The following is a 26123-nucleotide window of genomic DNA, read 5'->3' on the forward strand; positions in this document are numbered from 1 at the left end:
GAGTTTAATAAGTTCTTTATAGATCTTGGAAACTAGCCCTTTATCTGATATGTCATTTGCAAATATATTCTCCCATTCTGTAGGTTGTCTTTGAGTTTTGTTGACTGTATCCTTTGCTGTGCAAAAGCTTCTTATCTTGATGAAGTCCCAATAGTTCATTTTTGCTTTTGTTTCTTTTGCCTTCGTGGATGTATCTTGCAAGAAGTTACTATGGCCGAGTTCAAAAAGGGTGTTGCCTGTGTTCTTCTCTAGGATTTTGATGGAATCTTGTCTCACATTTAGATCTTTCATCCATTTTGAGTTTATCTTTGTGTATGGGGCAAGAGAGTGGTCTAGTTTCATTCTTCTGCATGTGGATGTCCAATTTTCCCAGCACCATTTATTGAAGAGACTGTCTTTCTTCCAATGGATAGTCTTTCCTCCTTTATCGAATATTAGTTGCCCATAAAGTTCAGGGTCCACTTCTGGATTCTCTATTCTGTTCCATTGATCTATGTGTCTGTTTTTGTGCCAGTACCACACTGTCTTGATGACCACAGCTTTGTAGTACAACCTGAAATCTGGCATTGTGATGCCCCCAGATATGGTTTTCTTTTTTAAAATTCCCCTGGCTATTCGGGGTCTTTTCTGATTCCACACAAATCTTAAAATAATTTGTTCTAACTCTCTGAAGAAAGTCCATGGTATTTTGATAGGGATTGCATTAAACGTGTAAATTGCCCTGGGCAACATTGACATTTTCACAATATTAATTCTTCCAATCCATGAGCATGGAATATTTTTCCATCTCTTTGTGTCTTCCTCAATTTCTTTCAAAAGTGTTCTATAGTTTTGAGGGTATAGATCCTTTACATCTTTGGTTAGGTTTATTCCTAGGTATCTTATGCTTTTGGGTGCAATTGTAAATGGGATTGACTCCTTAATTTCTCTTTCTTCAGTCTCATTGTTAGTGTATAGAAATGCCACTGACTTCTGGGCATTGATTTTGTATCCTGCCACGCTACCGAATTGCTGTATGAGTTCTAGCAATCTTGGGGTGGAGACTTTTGGGTTTTCTATGTAGAGTATCATGTCATCGGCGAAGAGGGAGAGTTTGACTTCTTCTAAGCCAATTTGAATTCCTTTAATGTCTTTTTGTTGTCTGATTGCTGAGGCTAGGACTTCCAGTACTATGTTGAACAGCAGTGGTGAGAGTGGACATCCCTGTGTTGTTCCTGATCTTAGGGGAAAGGCTCCCAGTGCTTCCCCATTGAGAATGATATTTGCTGTGGGCTTTTCATAGATGGCTTTTAAGATGTCGAGGAATGTTCCCTCTATCCCTACACTCTGAAGAGTTTTGATCAGGAATGGATGCTGTATTTTGTCAAATGCTTTCTCTGCATCCAATGAGAGGATCATATGGTTCGTGGTTTTTCTCTTGCTGATATGATGAATCACATTGATTGTTTTACGGGTGTTGAACCAGCCTTGTGTCCCAGGGATAAATCCTACTTGGTCATGGTGAATAATTTTCTTAATGTACTGTTGGATCCTATTGGCCAGTATCTTGTTGAGAATTTTTGCATCCATGTTCATCAGGGATATTGGTCTGTAATTCTCCTTTTTGGTGGGGTCTTTGTCTGGCTTTGGAATTAAGGTGATGCTGGCCTCATAGAACGAATTTGGAAGTACTCCATCTCTTTCTATCTTTCCAAACAGCTTTAGGAGAATAGGTATGGTTTCTTCTTTAAACGTTTGATAAAATTCCCCTGGGAAGCCATCTGGCCCTGGACTCTTGTGTCTTGGGAGGTTTTTGATGACTGCTTCAATTTCCTCCCTGGTTATTGGCCTGTTCAGGTTTTCTATTTCTTCCTGTTCCAGTTTTGGTAGTTTGTGGCTTTCCAGGAATGCGTCCATTTCTTCTAGATTGCCTAATTTATTGGCGTATAGCTGTTCATAATATGTTTTTAAAATCGTTTGTATTTCCTTGGTGTTGGTAGTGATCTCTCCTTTCTCATTCATGATTTTATTAATTTGAGTCTTCTCTCTCTTCTTTTTAATAAGGCTGGCTAATGGTTTATCTATCTTGTTAATTCTTTCAAAGAACCAACTCCTGGTTTTGTTGATCTGTTCCACAGTTCTTCTGGTCTCGATTTCATTTGAGTTCTGCTCGAATCTTTATTAACTCCCTTCTTCTCTTGGGTGTAGGATCTATTTGCTGTTTTTTCTCTAGCTCCTTTATGTGTAAGGTTAGCTTTTGTATTTGAGTTCTTTCCAGTTTTTGAATGGATGCTTGTATTGCGATGTATTTCCCCCTCAGGACTGCTTTTGCTGCATCCCAAAGATTTTGAACGGTTGTATCTTCATTCTCATTAGTTTCCATGAATCTTTTTAATTCTTCCTTAATTTCCTGGTTGACCCTTTTATCTTTTAGCAGGATGGTCCTTAACCTCCACGTGTTTGAGGTCCTTCCAAACTTCTTGTTGTGATTTAGTTCTAATTTCAAGGCATTATGGTCTGAGAATATGCAGGGGACAATCCCAATCTTTTGGTATCGGTTCAGACCCGATTTGTGACCCAATATGTGGTCTATTCTGGAGAAAGTTCCATGTGCGCTTGAGAAGAATGTGTATTCAGTTGAGTTTGGATGTAAAGTTCTGTAGATATCTGTGAAATCCATCTAGTCCTGTGTATCATTTAAAGCTCTGGTTTCTTTGGAGATGTTGTGCTTAGACGACCTATCAAGTATAGAAAGAGCTAGATTGAAGTCACCAAGTATAAGTGTATTATTATCTAAGTATTTCTTCACTTTGGTTAATAATTGATTGATATATTTGGCAGCTCCCACATTCGGGGCATATATATTGAGGATTGTTAAGTCCTCTTGTTGAATAGATCCTTTAAGTATGATATAGTGTCCTTCTTCATCTCTCACTACAGTCTTTGGGGTAAATTTTAGTTTATCTGATATAAGGATGGCTACCCCTGCTTTCTTTTGAGGACCATTCGAATGGTAAATGGTTCTCCAACCTTTTATTTTCAGGCTGTAGGTGTCCTTCTGTCTAAAATGAGTCTCTTGTAGACAGCAAATAGATGGGTCCTGCTTTTTTATCCAGTCTGAAACCCTGCGCCTTTTGATGGGGTCATTAAGCCCGTTCACATTCAGAGTTACTATTGAGAGATATGAGTTTAATGTCATCATGTTATCTATTCAGTCCTTGTTTTTGTGGACTGTTCCACTGAACTTCTTCTTAAAGGGGAATTTTAAGAATCCCCCTTAAAATTTCTTGCAGAGCTGGTTTGGAGGTCACATATTCTTTTAGTTGCTGCCTGTCTTGGAAGCTCTTTATCTCTCCTTCCATTTTGAACGAGAGCCTTGCTGGATAAAGTATTCTTGGTTGCATGTTCTTTTCATTTAGGACCCTGAATATATCCTGCCAGCCCTTTCTGGCCTGCCAGGTCTCTGTGGAGAGGTCTGCTGTTACCCTAATACTCCTCCCCATAAAAGTCAGGGATTTCTTGTCTCTTGCTGCTTTAAGGATCATCTCTTTATCTTTGGAATTTGCAAGCTTCACTATTAAATGTCGAGGTGTTGAACGGTTTTTATTGATTTTAGGGGGGGATCTCTCTATTTCCTGGATCTGAATGCCTGTTTCCCTTCCCAGATTAGGAAAGTTTTCAGCTAGAATTTGTTCAAATACATATTCTGGCCCTCTGTCCCTTTCGGCGCCCTCGGGAACCCCAATTAAACGTAGTTTTTTCTTCCTCAGGCTGTCGTTTATTTCCCTTAATCTATCTTCATGGTCTTTTAATTGTTTGTCTCTTTTTTCCTCAGTTTCCCTCTTTGCTATCAACTTGTCTTCTAGGTCACTCACTCGTTCTTCCACCTCGTTAACCCTCGTCGTTAGGACTTCTAGTTTGGATTGCATCTCATTCAATTGATTTTTAATTTCTGCCTGATTAGCTCTAAATTCTGCAGTCATGAAGTCTCTTGAGTCCTTTATACTTTTTTCTAGAGCCACCAGTAGCTGTATAATAGTGCTTCTGAATTGGCTTTCTGACATTGAATTGTAATCCAGATTTTGTAACTCTGTGGGAGAGAGGACTGTTTCTGATTCTTTCTTTTGAGGTGAGGTTTTCCTTCTAGTCATTTTGCTCAGTGCAGAGTGGCCAAAAGCAAGTTGTATTGGGAAAAAGAGAAAAAGAGAGGAGAGAAAGAAGGAAAGAAAAGAGAAAGAGAAAAAAAAAGGGAAGAAAAAGAAAAAAAAAAACGAAAAAAAAAAAAAGAAGAAAAAGAGAAAGAAAAAGAAAGGAGAAAAAAAGGGGGTGGGGGAAGGAAACAAATCAAAAAGCAAAACAAAACAAAAACAAAACAAAAAAGAACCATCGGGGAGTATCTTCTGATTCTGTGTACTTTAAGTCCCTTGGCTTCTCCTGAAATTGTCCGTCTAGCTGGTGTTCTGGGGGAGGGGCCTGCTGTGCTGATTTTCAGGTGTTAGCACTTGGGGGAGCTGCTCTGCCCCCTGCCCGGTGCAGGGCTCAGTGGGGTTGTTTACCCCGTGAGGCCGCAGGAGGAACAGCCCCAGTGGCGGGGCCAGCTCTGGAGCTGGATTCAGCTCCGGCAGGAACTCCGTCTGCAGGGCCTGGAGGCTCCGGGGCGGGGCCGCTGATGTGCTCAGCTGGGGCAGGAGCGTCCTTGCTGTCCTGGGCCCTCCCGGCCTCTGCCTGTCCCGGGGGAGGCCGGATCCTGGGCCGTGTCCCGGCGCCCTGTGCTCCGGAGCCTGCGCTGTTGGATTCGCGCTCCCGGGCCGCGCAGCCCCCTCCGCGGAGCCGCCGCCCGAGCCCCTCCGAGCTGCTCCTGGAACCGCGCAGCCCCCTCCGCACAGAGCCTCTTCCTCTGCCCGAGCCCCTCCGAGCTGCTCCCGCCCCGCAGCCCCCTCCGCGGAGCCTCCGCCCGAGCCCCTCCGAGCTGCTCAGGGTCCCGCCTGCGCGCTGCAGCCCTTAGGGAGCTCGGCGCACTCTCCCGGGGCGCAGGTGTCTGTTACTGTCTCAGGGAACCCGAGGGCATCCCCGCCCTCCTGGGTCCTGCTCCACCTCCCTGGAGCCCCTTTCCGCCCGGGAAGGTCGGTGCAGCTCCTGCTCCTCCGGGACGGGACGGGGCTCTCCTGTCCTGGGGACACTCGCCCCGGCCTCAGCCCGGCTCCTCGCGGGCCCCTCCCCCTCGGAGGCCTTTGTTTCTTTACTTCTTTTTCCCCGTCTTCCTACCTTCCTCTTCTCACTGTTGCATTCCAGCTGGTCTCTCTTTAATTCTCAGGCCGAATTCATAGATTTTCAGGATGATTGGAAGGTTTTCTAGGTAATTTGGTGGAGACAGGTGATTTGGGGACCCTACTCTTCCGCCATCTTCCCTCCTTCCATCCTGTCCTCTGCAGAGAGAGAAAAGGATATAAGAGAAAACACAAGGTGGAAAGTGCCCCATGACTTAACTAACCATCAAGCGTCCTCTGTTTATGCTCCTTAGGGAGACAAGTCTAAGAAAACCCAAGCACATAACTGAGTCTGGGATTATCTATATTTATAACTTCCTCGGTTCACAGGGATAATCAAGGTTAAACATGTGTTTCTTTTCATCTTTTTGAGGAGAAAATTAGTTCCTCTAGGTTTTAGAGTAAACAAATTTAGATTCTGTTTCTTAAAACTAGACCATTAAGTAGAAAGCTACTAAAAGGATATATCTAATCCCTAAGAGTTCATTAGTTAACCTACTATTTAACATATCTCTCCCAAGATCTATTGAATCAAATTTTCTATGATTAAAGATCAACACTCAGCACACTTTAAAGCATTCAGATTTCATAATTGTACATTTAGACCTCATACTTTTCTACATCCAAAACCCAGAAATAAACTTCTACAAAATTTCCACCCAACTACTTCGTCTCATAGTTTATCTACTTTTGACCTTTTATTTTATTGACGGGTTGGCTTCATTGTCTTAAATTACATAACAGTTTTGCTCTTTTCCTGCAGGCAGAGTTCACAGCCATGCGGGAGCAGTACATGCGAGGTGGGGAGGGATTCATCATCTGCTACTCTGTCACTGACCGCCAATCATTCCAGGAAGCTGCCAAGTTTAAAGAGCTCATTTTTCAAGTCCGCCACACCTACGAAATTCCCCTGGTGCTGGTGGGTAACAAAATCGACCTAGAACAATTCCGCCAGGTGAGTGCCAAATTTTTGTTTGTTCCTAACTCAAAGGGTATATAGTACTTGGCAAAGTATGACCACTTACCAAGGTTCATACTGAGAATTATGAGAAATAAATGATGCTGTGATTTTTCTAAGAAATCTTCGAAATCCTGTGGTAGATTGCGACAAAATATCTCATCCCACATGCTACTTTACAGTGTCCTCACCACTTCAACCGGAGGCATAATCTGTTTCTCCCATCTCCTTGGATCTGGGCTGGCTTTGCCATTTGTTTTGGGTAGTAGACTTTAGTAGAGGTGATGCTATACACTTTCAGAGTTTGAGCTGCAAGAGTTCTGTAGCTTCGTCATTTGCCACTTAAAATGCTTGCTCTTGGGATCCAGCTACCGTGTAAAGACCAAACTAACCATTAGAGTTCACAGGACCCTTCCCACCCTCCAGAATTAAAACAAGCCCCACTTGTCAGATTGTATAAATGGCTTCCATATAACATCAATCTGCTTCAAGCTTCCCCTGCAGCTTGAGATCTCATTGTGATCTCAGTTCATTTCTCCCAACAAAATTGATAATGCAGAAACCATGGCTAGTTTCTGATAATATAGGAACCATGGATTGTGAGCCATTACCAGATTTCACGTAGTTCATTATGGTTTATTCTTCTCTGATCAGACATTATCAGAGCCTGATGGGCAAGCTGAGATGGCCTCATCTTTGCAAGGTAATAATACTTCAGTTGTCCTTAGTACTCCTAAAGAGATTAAATGACCAAAACCTAGTTCAGGGAGCAGACAAATCATCTCACAATTCTATTGCCATGACTTACTTTGTACAAATCAAATTGCTAAGAAGTTGCATGCAAATCAAATTTTTATAAATCAAATTCTCTAAATTGAATGGTTTAGTTCTAATTTTAGATACTTTATCTTTACTTGCATTGACTTTAAATTTGAACTGGATTTGAATAGTTTGTATGTTTCCAGTTAATGTTTTTTAGACTTAAAGTAGCCTCCTAATAAAGCCTTTTGGTAAGGTAAGAATCTTTACTAAAACAATTCTTTTCTATTTTAAATGTTATATATATTTGGACTTTTGTATCCAATGCATTTTATGTTTACTTACAGTGAAAATATCTCATAGGGTCAATGCTTATAAATCTATGCTTAATACAGAAACATTTCTATGATTTAGTGCAGTACATTTTTGTAGTTGCATGTTTTTCTATATTTTACTTGAAAATCTAAGCATCTTAAAGTGGCAGCTGTTTTTTAGGAGCTATATGTCTCCTCTGCACCCGTTTTCCTACATTCTTTGTTGTTTCTCTTTCTCCAAAGCAATGTTTAGAATAATATGGTTAGATAGGAATTCAAGTTTGTCTCACCAGCTAAATATGAATCTATTCTGTGATATTTGTCATAAAGGAAGAAGAGAAGTAAGTATAGGTCTAGTGGTGAACCTTTCAGGTACTCCTCTTAAAAGTGGGGATATTCTACTTTCTTTTTTTTTTTTTTAAGGACCTCTGGGAAGTGACATGAGGGAGCACCCTGAGAAATGGAAATATACCATTGGTGATTATATGGCCACCTTTACTGCACTTCTCAGAATTCCTAGAGAACATAAACTTTTAATTGAATGCCAGTCAAGAGAGCTACAAGTGGCTCTTGTAAGCTAGTGGATTTGAGAACATGAGGGAACATTTTTCGGGCAAAAGTTAATCAGATTGTCTATAGAATGATTGCTCTCCATCATTCCAACACTGGCTGACACTTGCTTTCCCCTCACCATTCTGCTCTGCTTCTGCTTCCCCAGGCTCAAAGGTATTCAATGGGACCCCTGTCTCAGCCTGGGTAATTGCAGATTAGCAGTGGTGTGACTCACAAACATCACTGAAACAAATATGAAAAATGACAGTAAACTGAGTAATTTAGCAGATTTGACAGACTTTTCCTTTTAGAGAAAAGCAAGTAAACAAGATAGTCACAGAAAGTGCAAAAACCATGAAAACTCAAATTACAATCTTTTTAAAATTGCTCACGTACCAACGTCTCCAATAATGAAGTGTTGATATGCAAATTTGGCTTCTGGCTGTGGTGTTTGTGATGGGAATAATTGTTCCTATAATTGTAGAGTAGTTGTTCTTTTTCAAAATACTTTCCATTCACACTTTATTTTAATCCTATAACTGCTCTGTGTAGTTGTAAGGCAAGCAGTGGATGGATGAGAATATTTGAGAAGTAAATATACTGGTAGAAATCAATTTCAGTAAAATAATGCTGTTATTAGTGACAAATTTAAGACTAAAACCCTGATCACATGTACTCTTTCTCTTATATGAGTCTTCAACTGTTAGGTCTCCATTTTATTTATTTATTTTTAATGTATAAACAAGGATGCTGACACCTGCATCATCTCTAGCTCAGAAGAGTTTTGTGAAGAATCCTAGAATAATAATGTTAAAGTCTGGAAGGTTCTAAAGGAAATCATGCTAGTGCTTCTGTTCAGGGCTATGAGGCAGAGAAATTAGGGTTTTTACTTGGAGGCTCTTCTTCCCCCTCGTTGAAAGTGATTGAAAGGAAAGCACTGATGATAACAGCTGTTTCTTGTCATGCTTGTTTGGTAGAGTAGGTGGCTGCATCCTGAATGCATTTTGGTGAATCCAAGTCCCTTTATACCAAGAAAAAGAAACAAGTTTTGATGCCTCATGTCCTTTGTTATTAATGAGGTCTTTAAACAAAAATATTGAAGGGCTCTGTTTAAAGTTGTATTTTCTCTAAGAACAATATCCATTTTGATACTGATATTCATGATGCATTTAGTATTGCAAGGCTCCATACCAGGCACTTATCACACATAATTTCATTTCATCTTCACTACAAGGCCACCAAGTAGGCTCCTTTATGATGTCTATTTACCGATGGGTCATCTGAAGCTTTAATACATTCTGTGACTTGCTCAAGGTCACACAGCTAGATAGGGCTATGAGAACATGTCCAGTATGTCTGATTAGAAATCACACTACATTATACTTTGGGGCTCCAAGTCATTGCTGTTTTTCTTAAAATTTTTAATATCAGCTTCAGGATCTTACCATGCTCTTCAGAGGATAGAACATAAGCAATTACATTGTATTGGAGCAGGAAGAAGTGAAATGATAGCTCTTTGGAAATGGAGTGACGAGCTCCAGGTACTGGACAAGCCAGTAACAGCCAGAACTTAGGAAGAATGTGAGGAAAAATAAGGACAAGGAAATGATGCTCAAAACCACTGAAAGGCAATGTTTTCTTATTAGAAGCATAATTTTGTCCAGAGTCCATCCAGATGATTCTAAAGCCCTCTTTTTAAATTCCCAGACTACATTAGGTCTCAGAACTTGCATGGTCTTCATCTCTATTATGTCTTCTGCTGTCACACTAGGGAGTAGAAGGCAAGAATTTCTGCTTTTTTGTTTTTGCAAAACCATGACCACTCGTACAAAGTAAAAACGGTGCTATGAATGGAGTGAGTTCCAAGGATCTGGGAGCTGGTTTAGGAAAGTTTTATATCAGTCGCAGACCACAAACTATTTTATCCTGAAGATAGACCATGACAAACCATTCAGCAGGGACAGTCTAATTGGAGCTTAATACTTAGTTTGAAGCCTTGAAACCCTGCTTTCCACAGCCTGCTCTTTGAATGTAGGTCTGGGATCAGGAAATATTCCTTGCTTATTCTTCAGTAATCTATCTAATGAAAATGGTTCAATTCCTTTACTGAGAGGGGGCATATAAAAGCTGCAGAGATCAGAAATTGCTGTGTTAAGAAAAATAACCTCTATTTAGAGTTCTGTCAAGCATCTGCTTATCTTTGTGGAGAGATGGCAAGTTTGTGGCACAGTAAAAAGAATGAGAGAGAACCCATCTCTCTCCTCAAGGACTTCTCTCTCCTCAGAAGGGATCTATGCATGTGATATAGAACATTATATTAAACAACAAAACTGAATATCGAACAGTATGACACCATGTATAATTGCAATTGTTTCTGAAAACCAGGAAAGATCAATGTGGGTAGTATTTTTGAGGAGGGACGATGCTGAATGGAGAAGCATCTGGAGCAGGTAGAAGGAGCAGGTGAATGGTGATAGGGCCAACAAGAGTAGATGTAGAAAGGAGGTAATGAATTGGGGTACTGTGAGTGTGCATAAGCCATGGAGTGTTCAGGAGGAGGATTTGGGAGGACCAGGCTGCCTAGCACATATATATCAAGCAGCCTCAAAATAATTTCATAGATAAGGACCTGTTTGAAGACCAACTTTGTCAAACACAAAACATAAATATGTAAAGCATTTCTTTACATATTTCCATAGCATTTTCTTTATATGCTATTTTTTTCATTAAAATTGCCAATGTATTGAGATGCCTGGGTAGCTCTCTCCATTAGGTTAGATGTCTGCCTTCAGCTTGGGTCATGATCCTGGAGTCACAGGATGGGATCCCCATGTCAGGCTTCCTGATAGGGTGGGGAGTCTTCGTTGCTCTCTCACTCATTCCCTCTCACTCACTCGGTCTCTGCCTCTCTCAAATAAATATATATATTTTAAATGTCAATGTATTAACTTCAATTAAGATGGAAAACAAAACAAAGTTTAGAGTTTGGTGTAATTTAACTAGATGGGTGGGTCTTAAAACTAGACTTTGAACCCAAATCAGTCTTCTGATACTTATATATATATTTGTTTATTTCACCATTCTTTCATTCAATTTAGTATTTACAAAATATTTAGTAATTACTCAATGGGTAACAAAAGGTTTTTCTTTGTTTTTTTTTTTTAATTTTTTTTAGATTTTGGTGTTCAGGAGTGAACATGACAGATAAAAACTTTAGAAGAATCTGAAATTATAGTATGGGAGATACAGATAATGACCAGTTTGAGTGTGTATGTAACAACTGCATACTGCAAAAATGGTGTCAGGAATAAAATTATACACACTTAGAATATATATATATATATATATATATATATATATATATATATATACACACACACACATACATACATGGGAAGAGAAATAACTTCAAATATTTGAGCAGAGTTGTGGCAAGAATGCATTTTCATAATCTATCTAGTTGTTGGAGGGGGACAAGAATGGAAGCAGGAAGGCCAGTCAGGAGATTTAGTTATCAGGATGAAAAATGATGGCAGCGTGGGTGAAAGCAATAGACTATTCATGGATTCCATACTCGTGCAACACCCTGACCGGATGACAGGTGACAAAATTACAGTGAAATTTGGAGACCATTCATGTAGGGACAAACTGCTACATTGTTCAGTGATACCTGAGGTCATGGTTTCATTGTCACACAATGCACTGAATGTCCATGATGAATTCCTCAAGACAAGGTTAAGACATATACTTAGCAAATACTTTTCAGAAAACAATGAAGTATATTGTAAAAAGAATCAGATAGACCTGAGTTTGAATTTTCACTGAGATGATCCTTGGACAAATAAGTGACAAACTTGACAAACACCCAAATTCTCCTTCAAAGAAGTGCCTCACTCCCAGCACAGAGATAGGAGGCATAGTCTGTGGACTGCTTCAGGGCCATCCCTAGCCACACAAAGCCTCCTTGTCTGAGGTCCTACTCTTTCCAGGTTTGCCCATTTTCAGTGAAGTATGGGCACATACATCTAGCCATTGCAATCCAATGGGACACCATGACAAGCAAATCTTGCTCCAGATCCCCGTGCTGGTTTGGCAAACTTTGTTGGGGCTTGCATTGTCATTCAGCTTTTCCCTCGACCCAATCCAGCTTCCTATTCCTTCCTTTGTAAGTATTGATCCCTAACCAGTATTATGCACTCCAAAGTCTGTCTCAGTGTCTGTTTCTGTAGAACAGGGACTTTCATAGGTTTTCAGGTAGGGTAGATGACATAATGTCATTAGATTATCTAGCACAGTGCTTGGTACAAACCAGGGACTCAGTAACTACTATGTACTACCATCCTCATCCTTCACCTGGATTGTTTACTTTGGGTTTCTATGTTCTTATCTGCTGTTTTACAAGTTAGACACTAGCAAATGTGTCTTTTTTTTTTTTAATGAAAACTTTTATCATCACTCCTGTTACTCCCATGGAGGCTGGGGGTGGGGAGCTAAAGGGCATATCACTGGGATCTAAGATGGGGTCTACACCTGCTTTATCAGCCCCCAAAACAATATACTGGGGTTATCCAATATAAAGCTACTGGTTAGTCTAGTTCCTGAGCAGACCTGCTAATAAACCTCAAAAACACAAAAGTCTAACTCACTAGCCAGAAATGAAAGCAAGACCTGTCTGAGTGGGATGGGACCGGGACGGCACAGGTTGATCCAATCTCCTCTGGAGGGGGACTCATCCCTAGAGGAGGGAGGGGGGGCTAAAGCACACACCTTAGGGGAGGTGATGTTAAGGGAGGGGGAAGCACGTAAGCCCGTGACTTAGTTCTTGGGAAAGCACCAACCTCTAAAATCACGAAGGCAAGGACAGATACCCAGGGTGCCCTCTGTTAAAGGGGGAGAAAAAAGCAAGAGAACCCAGAAAGAAACCTACAGCCTGTAGGGGGGACCCAGAAAGGAGCTCCTTACTACCCTTGGGGTCTCTGAACTGGGAAAGACTACAAATCACACAGGAAGAGGGGCAGCCCGGGTGGCTCAGCGGTTTAGCGCCACCTTGGGTCCATGGCGTGATCCTGGAGACCCAGGATCGAGTCCCACATCGAGTCCCACATTGGGTCCCACATCGGGTCCCACATCGGGCTCCCTGCGTGGAGCCTGCTTCTCCCTCTGCCTGTGTCTCTGCCTCTCTCTCTCTGTATCTCTCATGAATAAATAAGTAAAATCTTTTTTAAAAAATCACACAGGAAGAAATATGTAAGAATTGTGTCAAAAAGAAGAGTAATTAAAACTGGAGGAAGGCCCAGTGAGTTTTCTGATAAAGTATATAGGCTTTAGTGCACAGATTTTGTAAACTCAAGTTTGAAATTGTTACTCTGTTTCACATCTGATAATTAGGTAAACAAACTTTAAGTAAATGAATTTTGAACAGAGCTTTGGAGGAATCGGCGCTGTTTTTCCCCATTAGATCATGAACAAAGTCAAACTGAGTAAAAACTGGCAATAAATGAGAAAGACATAAAGATTACTAGCTATTCCAGAAAAGCTAATTTTACTATGTATGGACAAACACCCTGGATGAGACCTGTGGTTCTCAAATTATAGTCCCCTAAACAGAAGAACCTGCATCACCTAAAACCGTTGTTGGAAACACACATTCTCAAGTTGTATCTTAGTCCTCATAAATCAGAAACAGTGGAAGTAGGCACAGAAATCTATTTGAACAAATGGAGCGATTTTGCAGCAAGCTAGAGAACCATTGGGCTAGAAGGAATATAGATGAAAAGACATGAGGTCATTTATAAGACTCCATAAGAGAGAATCTAGACCCTTGAAGCATTTTCGAAGTCTTAAATGAGCTATTGGAAACCTAAAAGAAAAACACACATGCATGCTCACACACACAAGCATCTATATACATAAGAAATAAAATTTTTAAAGTAAAAACTAATTCTTATATAAAAAGAACAATGATGAAAATAACATGAATTAAATCCACTTCTCCAATCAAATGTGTCATAAAAAAATCTAAATTTTGCTGCGTATATTATGCACCTACAACTAAGTCACATTCCATTTGGCAGTTTCATGTTTCATTGGAACACAGGTTGTGTCTATTCGGCTTGAACTGACATAACTGTTTGCTTCCCTTCCTTATTTAAATGGTGTTAAAATGAATTGTTTGGTTTTCACGGATCATTGGCCACATTTGTAAAATTGACAAGTCAGAAGCAGCATATAGAAATAAGCTTCTTTTTAAGGAAAAGAGGAAAGAAAACGTGCATGGGGAATCAGATTGGAGCTTTGAAGTGAAATCCAAGATTACAAAATTGTTCTGATCTCTTGAAAATTTTCAAACCAATCACTTAAAAAAGCTACCTGAAAAGAAATACCAAGTGAGTGAAGCTTTACAATTTTTATTATCCCATGGGAGATGTCAACTCTCTGTGCCCTTCCCTAGGTATCCTGTTGTAGACAAACTCTGATATTTGAGATGATTTTAAATTCTCAGACTTATGGCTTTATATAAAAAAAAACACAAAAAATGAAAAAAAAACATTGTATGTATGTGTGCACAGTTATATGTATAAGTATAGCTATCATAGAGACCAAGACAATCCTAAATCCAAAAGAATTATATTGATAGGTTGAATTACAAATACCGGTTTTCCTTTCTATCTGCATAGGAGAGTGTTCCTATGAAACCTTTCGTGAGCCAGAAGGGCGTAAAGCAAAGAAGTAAATAGCATTTTGTAAAAGTGAAAATCATCTTCAGTTTTCATTCCAATAGCCAAAACAGATAGTAATGTAGGTCTTAGCAAAAGCAAAGTTTCTAAAGTGAACTTTCTAGTAGTGAAGGAAACCTATTTTCTGAAAGAGGAACACTTCTTGTTTGCGTACTAGAAATTCTTCAACTTCAATCACGTGTTTAGGAAATTACACAATCATCTTGCTTTTAAATTTACTTTGAAATAATTATACAGGGGTGCCTGGGTGGCTCAATGATTGAGCGTCAGCCTTTGGCTCAGTTCATGGTCCTGGGGTCCTTAGATCGAGTCCTGCATTGGGCTCCTGGCAGGGAGCCTGTTTCTCCCTCTGCCTATGGCTCTGCCTCTCATTCTCTCTTTCTCTCTCTCTCCCTCTCTCTCTCTGTGTCTCTCATGAATAAATAAATAAAATAAATAATTATACAGGCACAGATTACAAGCAAATATGTTGAGAAGCCTTGTGTACCCTTCTCTTAGCATCCCCAGTATGATTGTTATATAACTATAAAATATCAAAAACAAGAAATTGATATTGGTTTAATCCATAGAGCTTATTGAATTTCAACCGTTACACATATTCATTTGTATGTATATGTGTATAATTCTATGCAATTCTGACATCAATGTTGCTTGCATAACCACCACTACAGTCAAGATACCCAGTTGTACCATTACTATAAGACTCCTTTATACTACTCCTTATAGCCACGTCCATCCCCTACCCACCCCAACCCTAACTCCTGGCAACCATCAGTCCACCAGTCCGTTCTTCATCTCTATGCAAAGAGTTTATTTCATGATTGTTACATACATGGAATCATCCAGTACACATCTTTTTGAGATTGGCTTTTTTCATTCAGTACTATATCCTGAGGCACATCTGAGTTTTGTTTATCAGTAATTGTTCCTTTTTATTACTGAATAACATGCATTCTGGGTATAACCACAGGTTGTTTATCCATCACCCTTTAAAGACATTTGGGTAGTCTCCAGTTTTCATTTATTATAAATAAGGCTGCTATAAACATTTATTTACAAATTCCTGCATGAATTCAAGTCTATAATTCTCTGGGATAAAGCCCCAAAAGTGCTAGGTCTTATGATATGTCCATTTTTAGTTTTGAAAGGAGATGCCAATGTATTTTTCAGTGCATCTGTACTTATTTTACATTCTCACCCTTGCCAGAATTAGATGTTATCACTATTTTCCATTTTAGACATTCTGTTAGGTGTATAGTGATAACCCATTATGGTTTTAATTTGCATTTCTTCAATGACTGATAATATTAAGCATCTTTTCATATGTTTATTTGCCATCTGTATAGCCTTTTCAGTGAAATGTCTGTCCTTTGACTATTGTATAATTGATTTATTCCATTGATTGATTATTTTTTAATATTAAGTTTTGAGAATTCTTCATTTACTTGAGATTCAAGGCATTTGTCAGATAGGTGATTTGCAAATATTTTTTCCTGGTGTATAATTTGCCTTTTCATCCTTTTAACAGGATCTTTTGCTGGAAAAAACTTTCATTTTGATGAAGTCTGTTTTTTTTCTTTTTATCGAATAAAGCATAATTTTGCTATCAAATCAAAGACTACCACTTGGTTTTAGGTCCCAAAGATTTTCATCTTATTCTTTTCTTGAAGTTTTATGTTTTACATTAAAGAGCATGATTCATCCTGAATTATTTTCTGTTTAAAGTGTTTGGGTTTTTTTTGCCGCCCCCCCCCCCCCGTTTTTTTTTTTTTTTTTGATGATGGATGTTTAATTGCTCCAGCACAATTTATTGAAAAGGCTGTTCCTTCCCTATTACAATGTTTCAGCAGAGGATTCCATTTTTTACTTTGTCTGTTTTCTCTCTGTTCAGATTGAGTATGTTCTATTGATCTGTCTTTAATTTACTAATTCTATCGTTTGCCTTCTCTACTATAGAGACTATCCAGTGAGTGTTTTTTTATTAATTAATTTTTTTGTATTCTTTGTCAAATTTGCAAATATACTGGCATAAAATTGTTATAAGTTCTTCTGTTCATTTTGTGTCTGTAGAAACTGAAATGATAGCTCCTTTAAATTCCTGCTAGTGTTAATTTGTGCTTCCCTTTTTACTGAACAGCATTGGCATGAATTTAGTAATGTTGTTAGTCTTTTCAAAGCACCAACTTTGGGCTTTATTTTATTAATAGCGAATTTTATGGATTCATTTTCATTGTAAAACATACCATATAGTCATGGAATAAGCCCACATCTTAATATATTATCCTTTATATCTTCTGTCTTTATTAGATTATCTTAGAATCTTGTATTTTATAATTGCCAGGTTTATATTTTAATTATTTTTTCCTAATTTTTTGGAGTTTTATTTGCTATTCTGTTTGTGAATGCATGATATGGATGCTTAGCTCATTGATTTTCATCTGTTCTTTTTTAATGTAGGCATTTAAGGTTGTAACTGTCTCTCTAAAGAAGGCTTTGTTATAGTTATACACTAAATTGTTACATCCTATTTACCATTAAATTCAAAATATTTTCTAATTTTGATTGTGATTTCTGCTTTGACTCATGGGCTTTTTAGAAGTATAGCCCTTAATTTCTGGGCTTATAGTGATTTATGAGGTATTTTGTTATTGAACTTATTACTTATTGTCTGCTATTTTTAATATGATCTGTATAATTTTAGTCCTTTGAAGTTTGTAAAGTGTTGATTTTTAGCATGCCATATGATCACTTTTTGTAAATGTCCCATGTATATATTTGAAAGAATATATACTTTTGCATGGTAATTCATGTATGTCAAGATTTGCAGTCATTTTCTTCCAACAATTTGAAGATAGAATTTCATTTCTATGATATCCCTTGTTTTGGAAAATCAGTTAATTGTTTTTTTTTAAATAAATTTATTTTTTATTGGTGTTCAATTTGCCAACATACAGAATAACACCCAGTGCTCATCCCATCAAGTGCCCCCCTCAGTGCCCGTCACCCATTCACCCCCACCCCCCACTCTCCTCCCCTTCCACCGCCCCTAGTTCGTTTCCCAGAGTCAGGAATCTTCATGTTCTGTCTCCCTTTCTGATATTTCCTACCCATTTCTTCTCCCTTCCCTTCCATTCCCTATCACTATTCTTTACATTCCCCAAATGAATGAGACCATATGATGTTTGTCCTTCCCGATTGACTTACTTCACTCAGCATAATACCCTCCAGTTCCATCCACGTTGAAGCAAATGGTGGGTATTTGTCATTTCTAATGGCTGAGTAATATTCCATTGTATACATAACCACATCTTCTTTATCCATTCATCTTTCGATGGACACCGAGGCTCCTTCCACAGTTTGGCTATTGTGGACATTGCTGCTATAAACATCGGGGTGCAGGTGTCCCGGCATTTCATTGCATCTGTATCTTTGGGGTAAATCCCCAACAGTGCAATTGCTGGGTCGTAGGGCAGGTCTATTTTTAACTCTTTGAGGAACCTCCACACAGTTTTCCAGAGTGGCTGCACCAGTTCACATTCCCACCAAAAGTGTAAGAGGGTTCCTTTTTCTCCGCATCCTCTCCAACATTTGTGGTTTCCTGCCTTGTTAATTTTCCCCATCCTCACTGGTATGAGGTGGTATCTCGTTGTGGTTTTGATTTGTATTTCCCTGATGGCAAGTGATGCGGAGCATTTTCTCATGTGCATGTTGACCATGTCTATGTCTTCCTTTGTGAGATTTCTGTTCATGTCTTTTGCCCATTTCATGATTGGATTGTTTGTTTCTTTGGTGTTGAGTTTAATAAGTTCTTTATAGATCTTGGAAACTAGCCCTTTATCTGATATGTCATTTGCAAATATCTTCTCCCATTCTGTAGGTTGTCTTGTAGTTTTGTTGACTGTATCCTTTGCTGTGCAAAAGCTTCTTATCTTGATGAAGTCCCAATAGTTCATTTTTGCTTTTGTTTCTCTTGCCTTCGTGGATGTATCTTGCAAGAAGTTACTGTGGCCGAGTTCAAAAAGGGTGTTGCCTGTGTTCTCCTCTAGGATTTTGATGGAATCTTGTCTCACATTTAGATCTTTCATCCATTTTGAGTTTATCTTTGTGTATGGTGAAAGAGAGTGGTCTAGTTTCATTCTTCTGCATGTGGATGTCCAATTTTCCCAGCACCATTTATTGAAGAGACTGTCTTTCTTCCAGTGGATAGTCTTTCCTCCTTTATCGAATATTAGTTGACCATAAAGTTGAGGGTCCACATCTGGGTTCTCTATTCTGTTCCATTGATCTATGTGTCTGTTTTTGTGCCAGTACCACACTGTCTTGATGACCACAGCTTTGTAGTACAACCTGAAATCTGGCATTGTGATGCCCCCAGATATGGTTTTCTTTTTTAAAATTCCCCTGGCTATTTGGGGTCTTTTCTGATTCCACACAAATCTTAAAATAATTTGTTCTAACTCTCTGAAGAAAGTCCATGGTATTTTGATAGGGATTGCATTAAACGTGTATATTGCCCTGGGTAACATTGACATTTTCACAATATTAATTCTGCCAATCCATTAGCATGGAATATTTTTCCATCTCTTTGTGTCTTCCTCAATTTCTTTCAGAAGTGTTCTATAGTTTTTATGGTATAGATCCTTTACCTGTTTGGTGAGGTTTATTCCTAGGTATCTTATGCTTTTGGGTGCAATTGTAAATGGGATTGACTCCTTAATTTCTCTTTCTTCAGTCTCATTGTTAGTGTATAGAAATGCCACTGATTTCTGGGCATTGATTTTGTATCCTGCCACACTGCCAAATTGCTGTATGAGTTCTAGCAATCTTGGGGTGGAGGCTTTTGGGTTTTCTATGTAGAGTATCATGACATTGACGAAGAGGGAGAGTTTGACTTCTTCTTTGCCAATTTGAATGCCTTTAATGTCTTTTTGTTGTCTGATTGCTGAGGCTAGGAATTCTAGTACTATGTTGAATAGCTGTGGTGAGAATGGACATCCCTGTTGTGTTCCTGATCTTAGGGGAAAGGCTCCCAGTGCTTCCCCATTGAGAATTATATTCGCTGTGGGTTTTTCGTAGATGGCTTTTAAGATGTTGAGGAATGTTCCCTCTATCCCTACACTCTGAAGAGGTTTGATCAGGAATGGATGCTGTATTTTGTCAAATGCTTTCTCTGCATTTACTGAGGGGATCATATGGTTCGTGGTTTTTCTCTTGCTGATATGATCAATCACATTGATTGCTTTATGAGTGTTGAACCAGCCTTGCATCCTGGGGATCATCCCACTTGGTCGTGGTGAAAAATCTTCTTAATATATTGTTGGATCCTATTGCCTAGTATCTTGTTGAGAATTTTTGCATCCATGTTCATCAGGGATATTGGTCTATAATTCTCCTTTTTGGTGGGGTCTTTGTCTGGTTTTGGAATTAAGGTGTTGCTGGCCTCATAGAACGAATTTGGAAGTACTCCATCTCTTTCTATCTTTTCAAACAGCTTTAGTAGAATAGGTATGGTTTCTTTTTTAAACGTTTGATAGAATTCCCCTGGGAAGCCATCTGGTCCTGGAGTTTTGTGTCTTGGGAGGTTTTTGATGACTGCTTCAATTTCCTCCCTGGTATTGGCCTGTTCAGGTTTTCTATTTCTTCCTGTTCCAGTTTTGGTAGTTTGTGGCTTTCCAGGAATGCGTCCATTTCTTCTAGATTGCCTAATTTATTGGTATATAGCTGTTCATAATATGTTTTTAAAATCGTTTGTATTTCCTTGGTGTTGGTAGTGATCTCTCCTTTCTCATTCATGATTTTATTAATTTAAGTCTTCTCTCTCTTCTTTTTAATAAGGCTGGCTAATGGTTTATCTATCTTATTAATTCTTTCAAAGTACCAACTCCTGGTTTTGTTCATCTGCTCCACAGTTCTTCTGGTCTCGATTTCATTGAGTTCTGCTCAAATCTTTATTAACTCTCTTCTTCTGCTGGGTGTAGGATCTATTTGCTGTTTTTTCTCTAGCTCCTTTAGGTGTAAGGTTAGCTTGTGTATTTGAGTTCTTTCCAGTTTTTGGATGGATGCTTGTTTTGCGATGTATTTCCGCTTCAGGACTGCTTTTGCTGTATCCCAAAATTTTGAACGGTTGTATCTTCATTCTCATTAGTTTTCATGAATCTTTTTAATTCCTCCTTAATTTACTGGTTGGCCCTTTCATCTTTTAGCAAGATGGTCCTTAACCTCCACATGTTTGAAGTCCTTCCAAACTTCTTCTTGTGATTTAGTTCTAATTTCAAGGCATTATGGTCTGAGAATATGCAGGGGACGATCCCAATCTTTTGGTATCGGTTAAGACCCGATTTGTGACCTAGTATGTGGTCTATTCTGGAGAAAGTTCCATGTGCACTTGAGAAGAATGTGTATTCGGTTGAGTTTGGATGTAAAGTTCTGTAGATATCTGTGAAATCCATCTGGTCCAGTGTATCATTATAGCTCTCGTTTCTTTGGAGATATTGTGCTTAGAAGACCTATCGAATGTAGAAAGTGCTAGATTGAAGTCACCAAGTATAATTGTATTATTATCTAAGTATGTCTTAACTTTGGTTATTAATTGATTGATATATTTGGCAGCTCCCACATTTGGGGCATATATATTGAGGATTGTTAAGTCCTCTTGTTGGATAGATCCTTTAAGTATGAGATAGTGTCCCTCTTCATCTCTCACTACAGTCTTCGGGGTAAATTTTAGTTTATCTGCTATAAGGATGGCTACCCCTGCTTTCTTTTGAGGACCATTCGAATGGTAAATGGTTCTCCAACCTTTTATTTTCAGGCTGTAGGTGTCCTTCTGTCTAAAATGAGTCTCTTGTAGACAGCAAATAAAAATGCTTTTTTATCCAGTCTGACACCCTGCGCCTTTTGATGGGGTCATTAAGCCCATTCATTAAGTTACTATTGACAGATATGAGTTTAGTGTCATCATGATACCTATTCAGTCCCTGTTTTTGTGGATTGTTCCATTGGACTTCGTCTTAAAGGGGAATAGTTAATTGTTAATTGAAGGTATTCTGCACCGTACCTGCTATACCACATCTTCCACCCCTGGTGATTTTAACATTTTTCTTGTTGTCTTTAATTTTTTTTTTATTTATGATAGTCACAGTGAGAGAGAGAGAGAGAGGCAGAGACATAGGCAGAGGGAGAAGCAGGCTCCATGCACCGGGAGCCCGATGTGGGATTCGATCCTGGGTGTCCAGAATCGCGCCCTGGGCCAAAGGCAGGCGCCAAACCGCTGCGCCACCCAGGGATCCCTTGTCTTTAATTTTTAAGAAGTTTACTCTGATGTACCTATGTGGCTTTCTCTCTCATGCTTGCTTACTTTCTTCTGTGTATGTGTTTGTTAAAATTTGTGCATTTTGAGTTGGCTTATTTTTTGAAAAAGAAAAAGATTTGTAATGTTCTTAGTCATTACCTCTTCAAATATTACTTACATTACTTTTGTATTTGTTATTTAGTATTCCCTTCTAGGATTCCAGTTAGACTTATGTTAGTCCTTTTCACCTTATCGTGTATTTGAGTTATGCTTTTTTCTGTGTTTTCCATTTTATCTCCCTGTGTTTCATCCTAGATATTTTCTTCTGAATGTTCTTTTTGTTTACTATTTCTCTTACACCTAATCTTATTGAACTTACCTACTGAGTTATTTTTAAATTGATTGTTTTTAAATTCTAGCAATTCTGCTTTTAAAATTTCATCTTACTTGCTAAAAATTTTAATCTTTTATGTCCTTGAAAATGCTAAACACATTTATTTAAATATGTGATGAATAACAACTTTTTTATCCACCTAGATTTTTATTTTTTTATTTTTATTCTTTTTCCACCTAGATTTTTAAAATTACTTTTGATATTTTAGTCACTATGACTTATCAAATTTACTTCTGGTAGGAAACTAGAAAGACTTAAATATAAAAATAAATTAAAAAAAAAATCCCACATCAACTTAATCTAATTGGGAACATTGTCTTGATCTGTCCTTCCAGGTCTAGTAGTTTTTTTTCAGTAGAAGGTTGTTCAAAATTACCTCATAGGCAATTTCTAGAAGGGGAACTTACCCTCAAATTTTAATGATATGTTAACTATCACCTACCTTGGTAGGTCCCTGCTTTGAGCTGAGTGTTTGTTTTTCCTCCAAATGCATATATATCTGATAATTTTGTCCTTTGTACACAATCCTTCTGATATTCTACAGAGTTAATTCCAATGCCTGATCCCATCTAAGCACAGCCCTTGTGTACCTCTATCATGCCAACTTCCTATGCCTTAAATTTTAAACCATGAGCACACTAAACCATTTGATCACTGAACATCACACACTGAGGTGCCCTTCTTGTTGTGACTTCTACACTCACTAGTGCCTTTGTACTTTTCACACTGTCCATTTTATATATATCCGCCTACACAACTGGTCTGTACAGTAAGTGGAAGAGGGAACTAGTTTATGCTAAACTAAAACATAGAAGAAAGACTTAATTTTTAAAAATATTTTATTTATTCATGAGAGACACAGAGATTGGCAGAGACATAGGCAGTGGGAGAAGCAGGCTTCCTGCGGGGAGCCTGATGTGGGATCCAATCCCAGGACCTTGGGATCATGACCTGAGCCAAAGGCAGATGCTCAACCACTGAGCCACCAAGGTGTCCCTGGAAGAAAGACTATAAACAAAAATAGGCAAAGAAATACTCCTTTTTGTTCTTTTTCATTAGATGCAAACTGAGGAAAGATGGAGAGAAACAAAAAGTTTGAGATAATTCCATGAAACATCACCATGCTAGGGAAAGGCAATTCAAAAATATGTATGGACATCTTTTAAAGCACCAACACTAAGTATATAAAGGAAATGATGAGAGAGACCAGACAGGAGGGAAGGCTAATCCAGGCCTTGAGTTTAGTGTAAGGAAACTGGGAATAATTGGAAAAGCTACATTGTTTTCAGTAACGATTGTCCTAATGAAGAAAACAAAGCCATTTCCTAATATCAGACAAAATCTTGGGCAAAAAAGACAGGTTTTTGAAATGCAGTGTTCTATACACAGCAATTAATGATGTATGTCATCTGTTTCCAACCTATCAGTAATGCTGCAAAATGAGAATAATCTGCAATTAAAATTACCATGAGAAGCAGCAGGGGAGAGCCTGGATAGAAGATGGTTTTTTTCTAAGAAACCAATAATGTTAGAAGAATCATTGGAATATCTTAAGTATAACATGCTATTATTTAAATTAAGATTTATCTTTTTCTTATAAAATTTGCTTTAAATAGAAAAGATCAAGAAATAAAGACATTATAATCAAAGAAGACATCTCTTATAAAGAAAGACATCTCTTATAAAGAAATTCATGTGGTAATGACATTAATGTAATATGATTTTAGCACCTTTTTTACTCTATTTTGCTGTATATTCAGTATATGTGTCTATAAAAACGAGACATTATAAGAGAGGATGGATTTGGTTTTTGTTTTTAGAACAAAAGAAAACTTGTGTTTGATTCTTGCCTGATGGCACATAGAGTCATAATAATAGGCAGAGCGTATAACTGAATATGTAATGTGAATTCAGACTGGCTGCTGCTCTCAAGCTCAGAACACATCTCTCCCTGCTTATTGAAACTTACTATTCAATATTGAGGAGTAAAGACTTTCATTCCAAGAGAGGCAAGGCTTAAAATGAAAATATTCCTAGGGGAGGCTGATATATATTTATATATATACATATATATATGTGTATATGTTTACCTCTGTTACTTTTATTTAATAAAAGGAAAAAATATTGCTTATAAATGTAAGTTCCTCTTTTCCTCCTCAGTCTTTATCCCTAGTTGTGGGTTCTAGAGCAAGCCTCCTTACCTTATCTGCTCTCTAATCATAAATACATGTTTCTATACATTTACAAACCATGTGTAGTTAGAAATAATAGGTTGCATATTGTAGAATTTGAGTGTATTTAAATATATAGGATACACATATTCATATATATAGGTATACAGGTCTGTCTACCTATCTACATGTCTATCCAAATACCTTGCTCTTGTTTCACACAAGGTTATTATTTTTTTATATATGTATTTTGACATATATGAACCTAGCTCATTCATTTTAATGGTTGCATAATATTTCGATCAATTAATACATTGCAATTTATATTGATCTATTGTTAAATGTTTCCATCAGCTTTTTCACATTACTAGCAATGCTGTCATGAACATTTCTTTGCACATCTCCTCAAACATATGTGCAAAAACAACCTTAGCAAAAATAGCTTGAGGTAAAACTGAACTGGGACTGGAGGGTATTATGCTGAGTGAAATAAGTCAATCGGAGAAGGACAAACATTATATGGTCTCATTCATTTGGTGAATATAAAAAATAGTGAAAGGGAATAAAGGGGAAAGAAAAAAATGAGTGGTAAATATCAGAGAGGGAGACAGAACATGAGAGACTCCTAACTCTGGGAAATGAACAAGGAGTAGTGGAAAGGGAGGTGGGTGGGAGGTGGGGGTGACTGGGTGACGGGCACTGAGGGGGGCACTTGATGGAATGAGCACTGGGTGTTATGCTATATGTTGGCAAATTGAACTCCAATAAAAAATAAATTAAAAAAAAAACTGAACTGGGTGATGGCATGCATATTTTCAATGTACTGGGTATTGACAAATTGGTTTCCAAAATAATTGTATCAATTTCTGCACCCTGTAGAATGTACTAAAAAATCCTTTCTATGTACTAATTATTGGATTTTTACATTTTTGCCAGTCGAATGTGAAATATATCATTCCTTTGATTTCCATTCTTGTGACTACCAATTAAGTTGGACACTTTTTCATATGTTTGTTGTACCCTTTTACTCTTTGCCCACATTTTTCTTATTACATGCCTTTGTATATGAATTAATAGGAGTTTCTTAAATATTCTGATGAATTCTTTATTTTACACACACACACACACACACACACACACCCCAAAACACTAATATGTCACTTCTTTTTTCAGCTTATCTTAAGTTTGTGAGTTGTATTTGGAGATTTGCCTAAAAATTTCTTCTCTAGTGATATAGAGCTGGTATTGCTGGTCAATATACTATATAAATTTCTTAGTTGTTTTCTTTACTATGTCAAATTCTGAAAGAGGTCTGAGAGGTTCATAAGACTGAAGATTTGTCCACTTTTTCTAATAATTTCATTAGATTGTATCATACGCAAGATAATTTTCTTAGAAACACATGGGTATATGTTATTGAATCTTCCAAATTGCTTCTTTTTTAATGAACAAAATAATAGACTAATTTATAAATTCACCAAAATACATTGTAAACTTTAGGCCTGCTCTAGTCCAAATCATTTTTTTTAATTTTAATTCTGTATAAAATGTTAGTTCTAGGATAGAATGTTAATGTATAGTATTATATTAGTTTCAGGTATACAGTATTGTGATTCAACAATTCTATACATTACTCAGTGCTCATCAGGATAAGAGTACTCTTAATCCCCTCTACCTATTTCCCCATTCCCTCCCCCACCT

The 26123-nt window shown here is 38.0% G+C and overlaps 1 protein-coding gene across 7 annotated transcripts in view; it reads left to right on the forward strand.

The window, feature by feature from the left end:
- RIT2 (Ras like without CAAX 2) overlaps positions 1-26123 on the forward strand; it is a 475191-nt gene that overhangs the window by 277815 nt on the left and 171253 nt on the right. For all 7 annotated transcript variants that reach the window (XM_035719223.2, XM_049112675.1, XM_049112676.1 and 4 more), the window contains one exon: positions 6010-6201. In XM_035719223.2, the coding sequence (XP_035575116.1) occupies positions 6010-6201 (192 nt within the window). The remainder of the gene's footprint in view (positions 1-6009; positions 6202-26123) is intronic.

This window comes from Canis lupus, chromosome 7 (assembly GCF_003254725.2).
Source record: "Canis lupus dingo isolate Sandy chromosome 7, ASM325472v2, whole genome shotgun sequence".
NCBI classification, from domain to species: domain Eukaryota; kingdom Metazoa; phylum Chordata; class Mammalia; order Carnivora; family Canidae; genus Canis; species Canis lupus.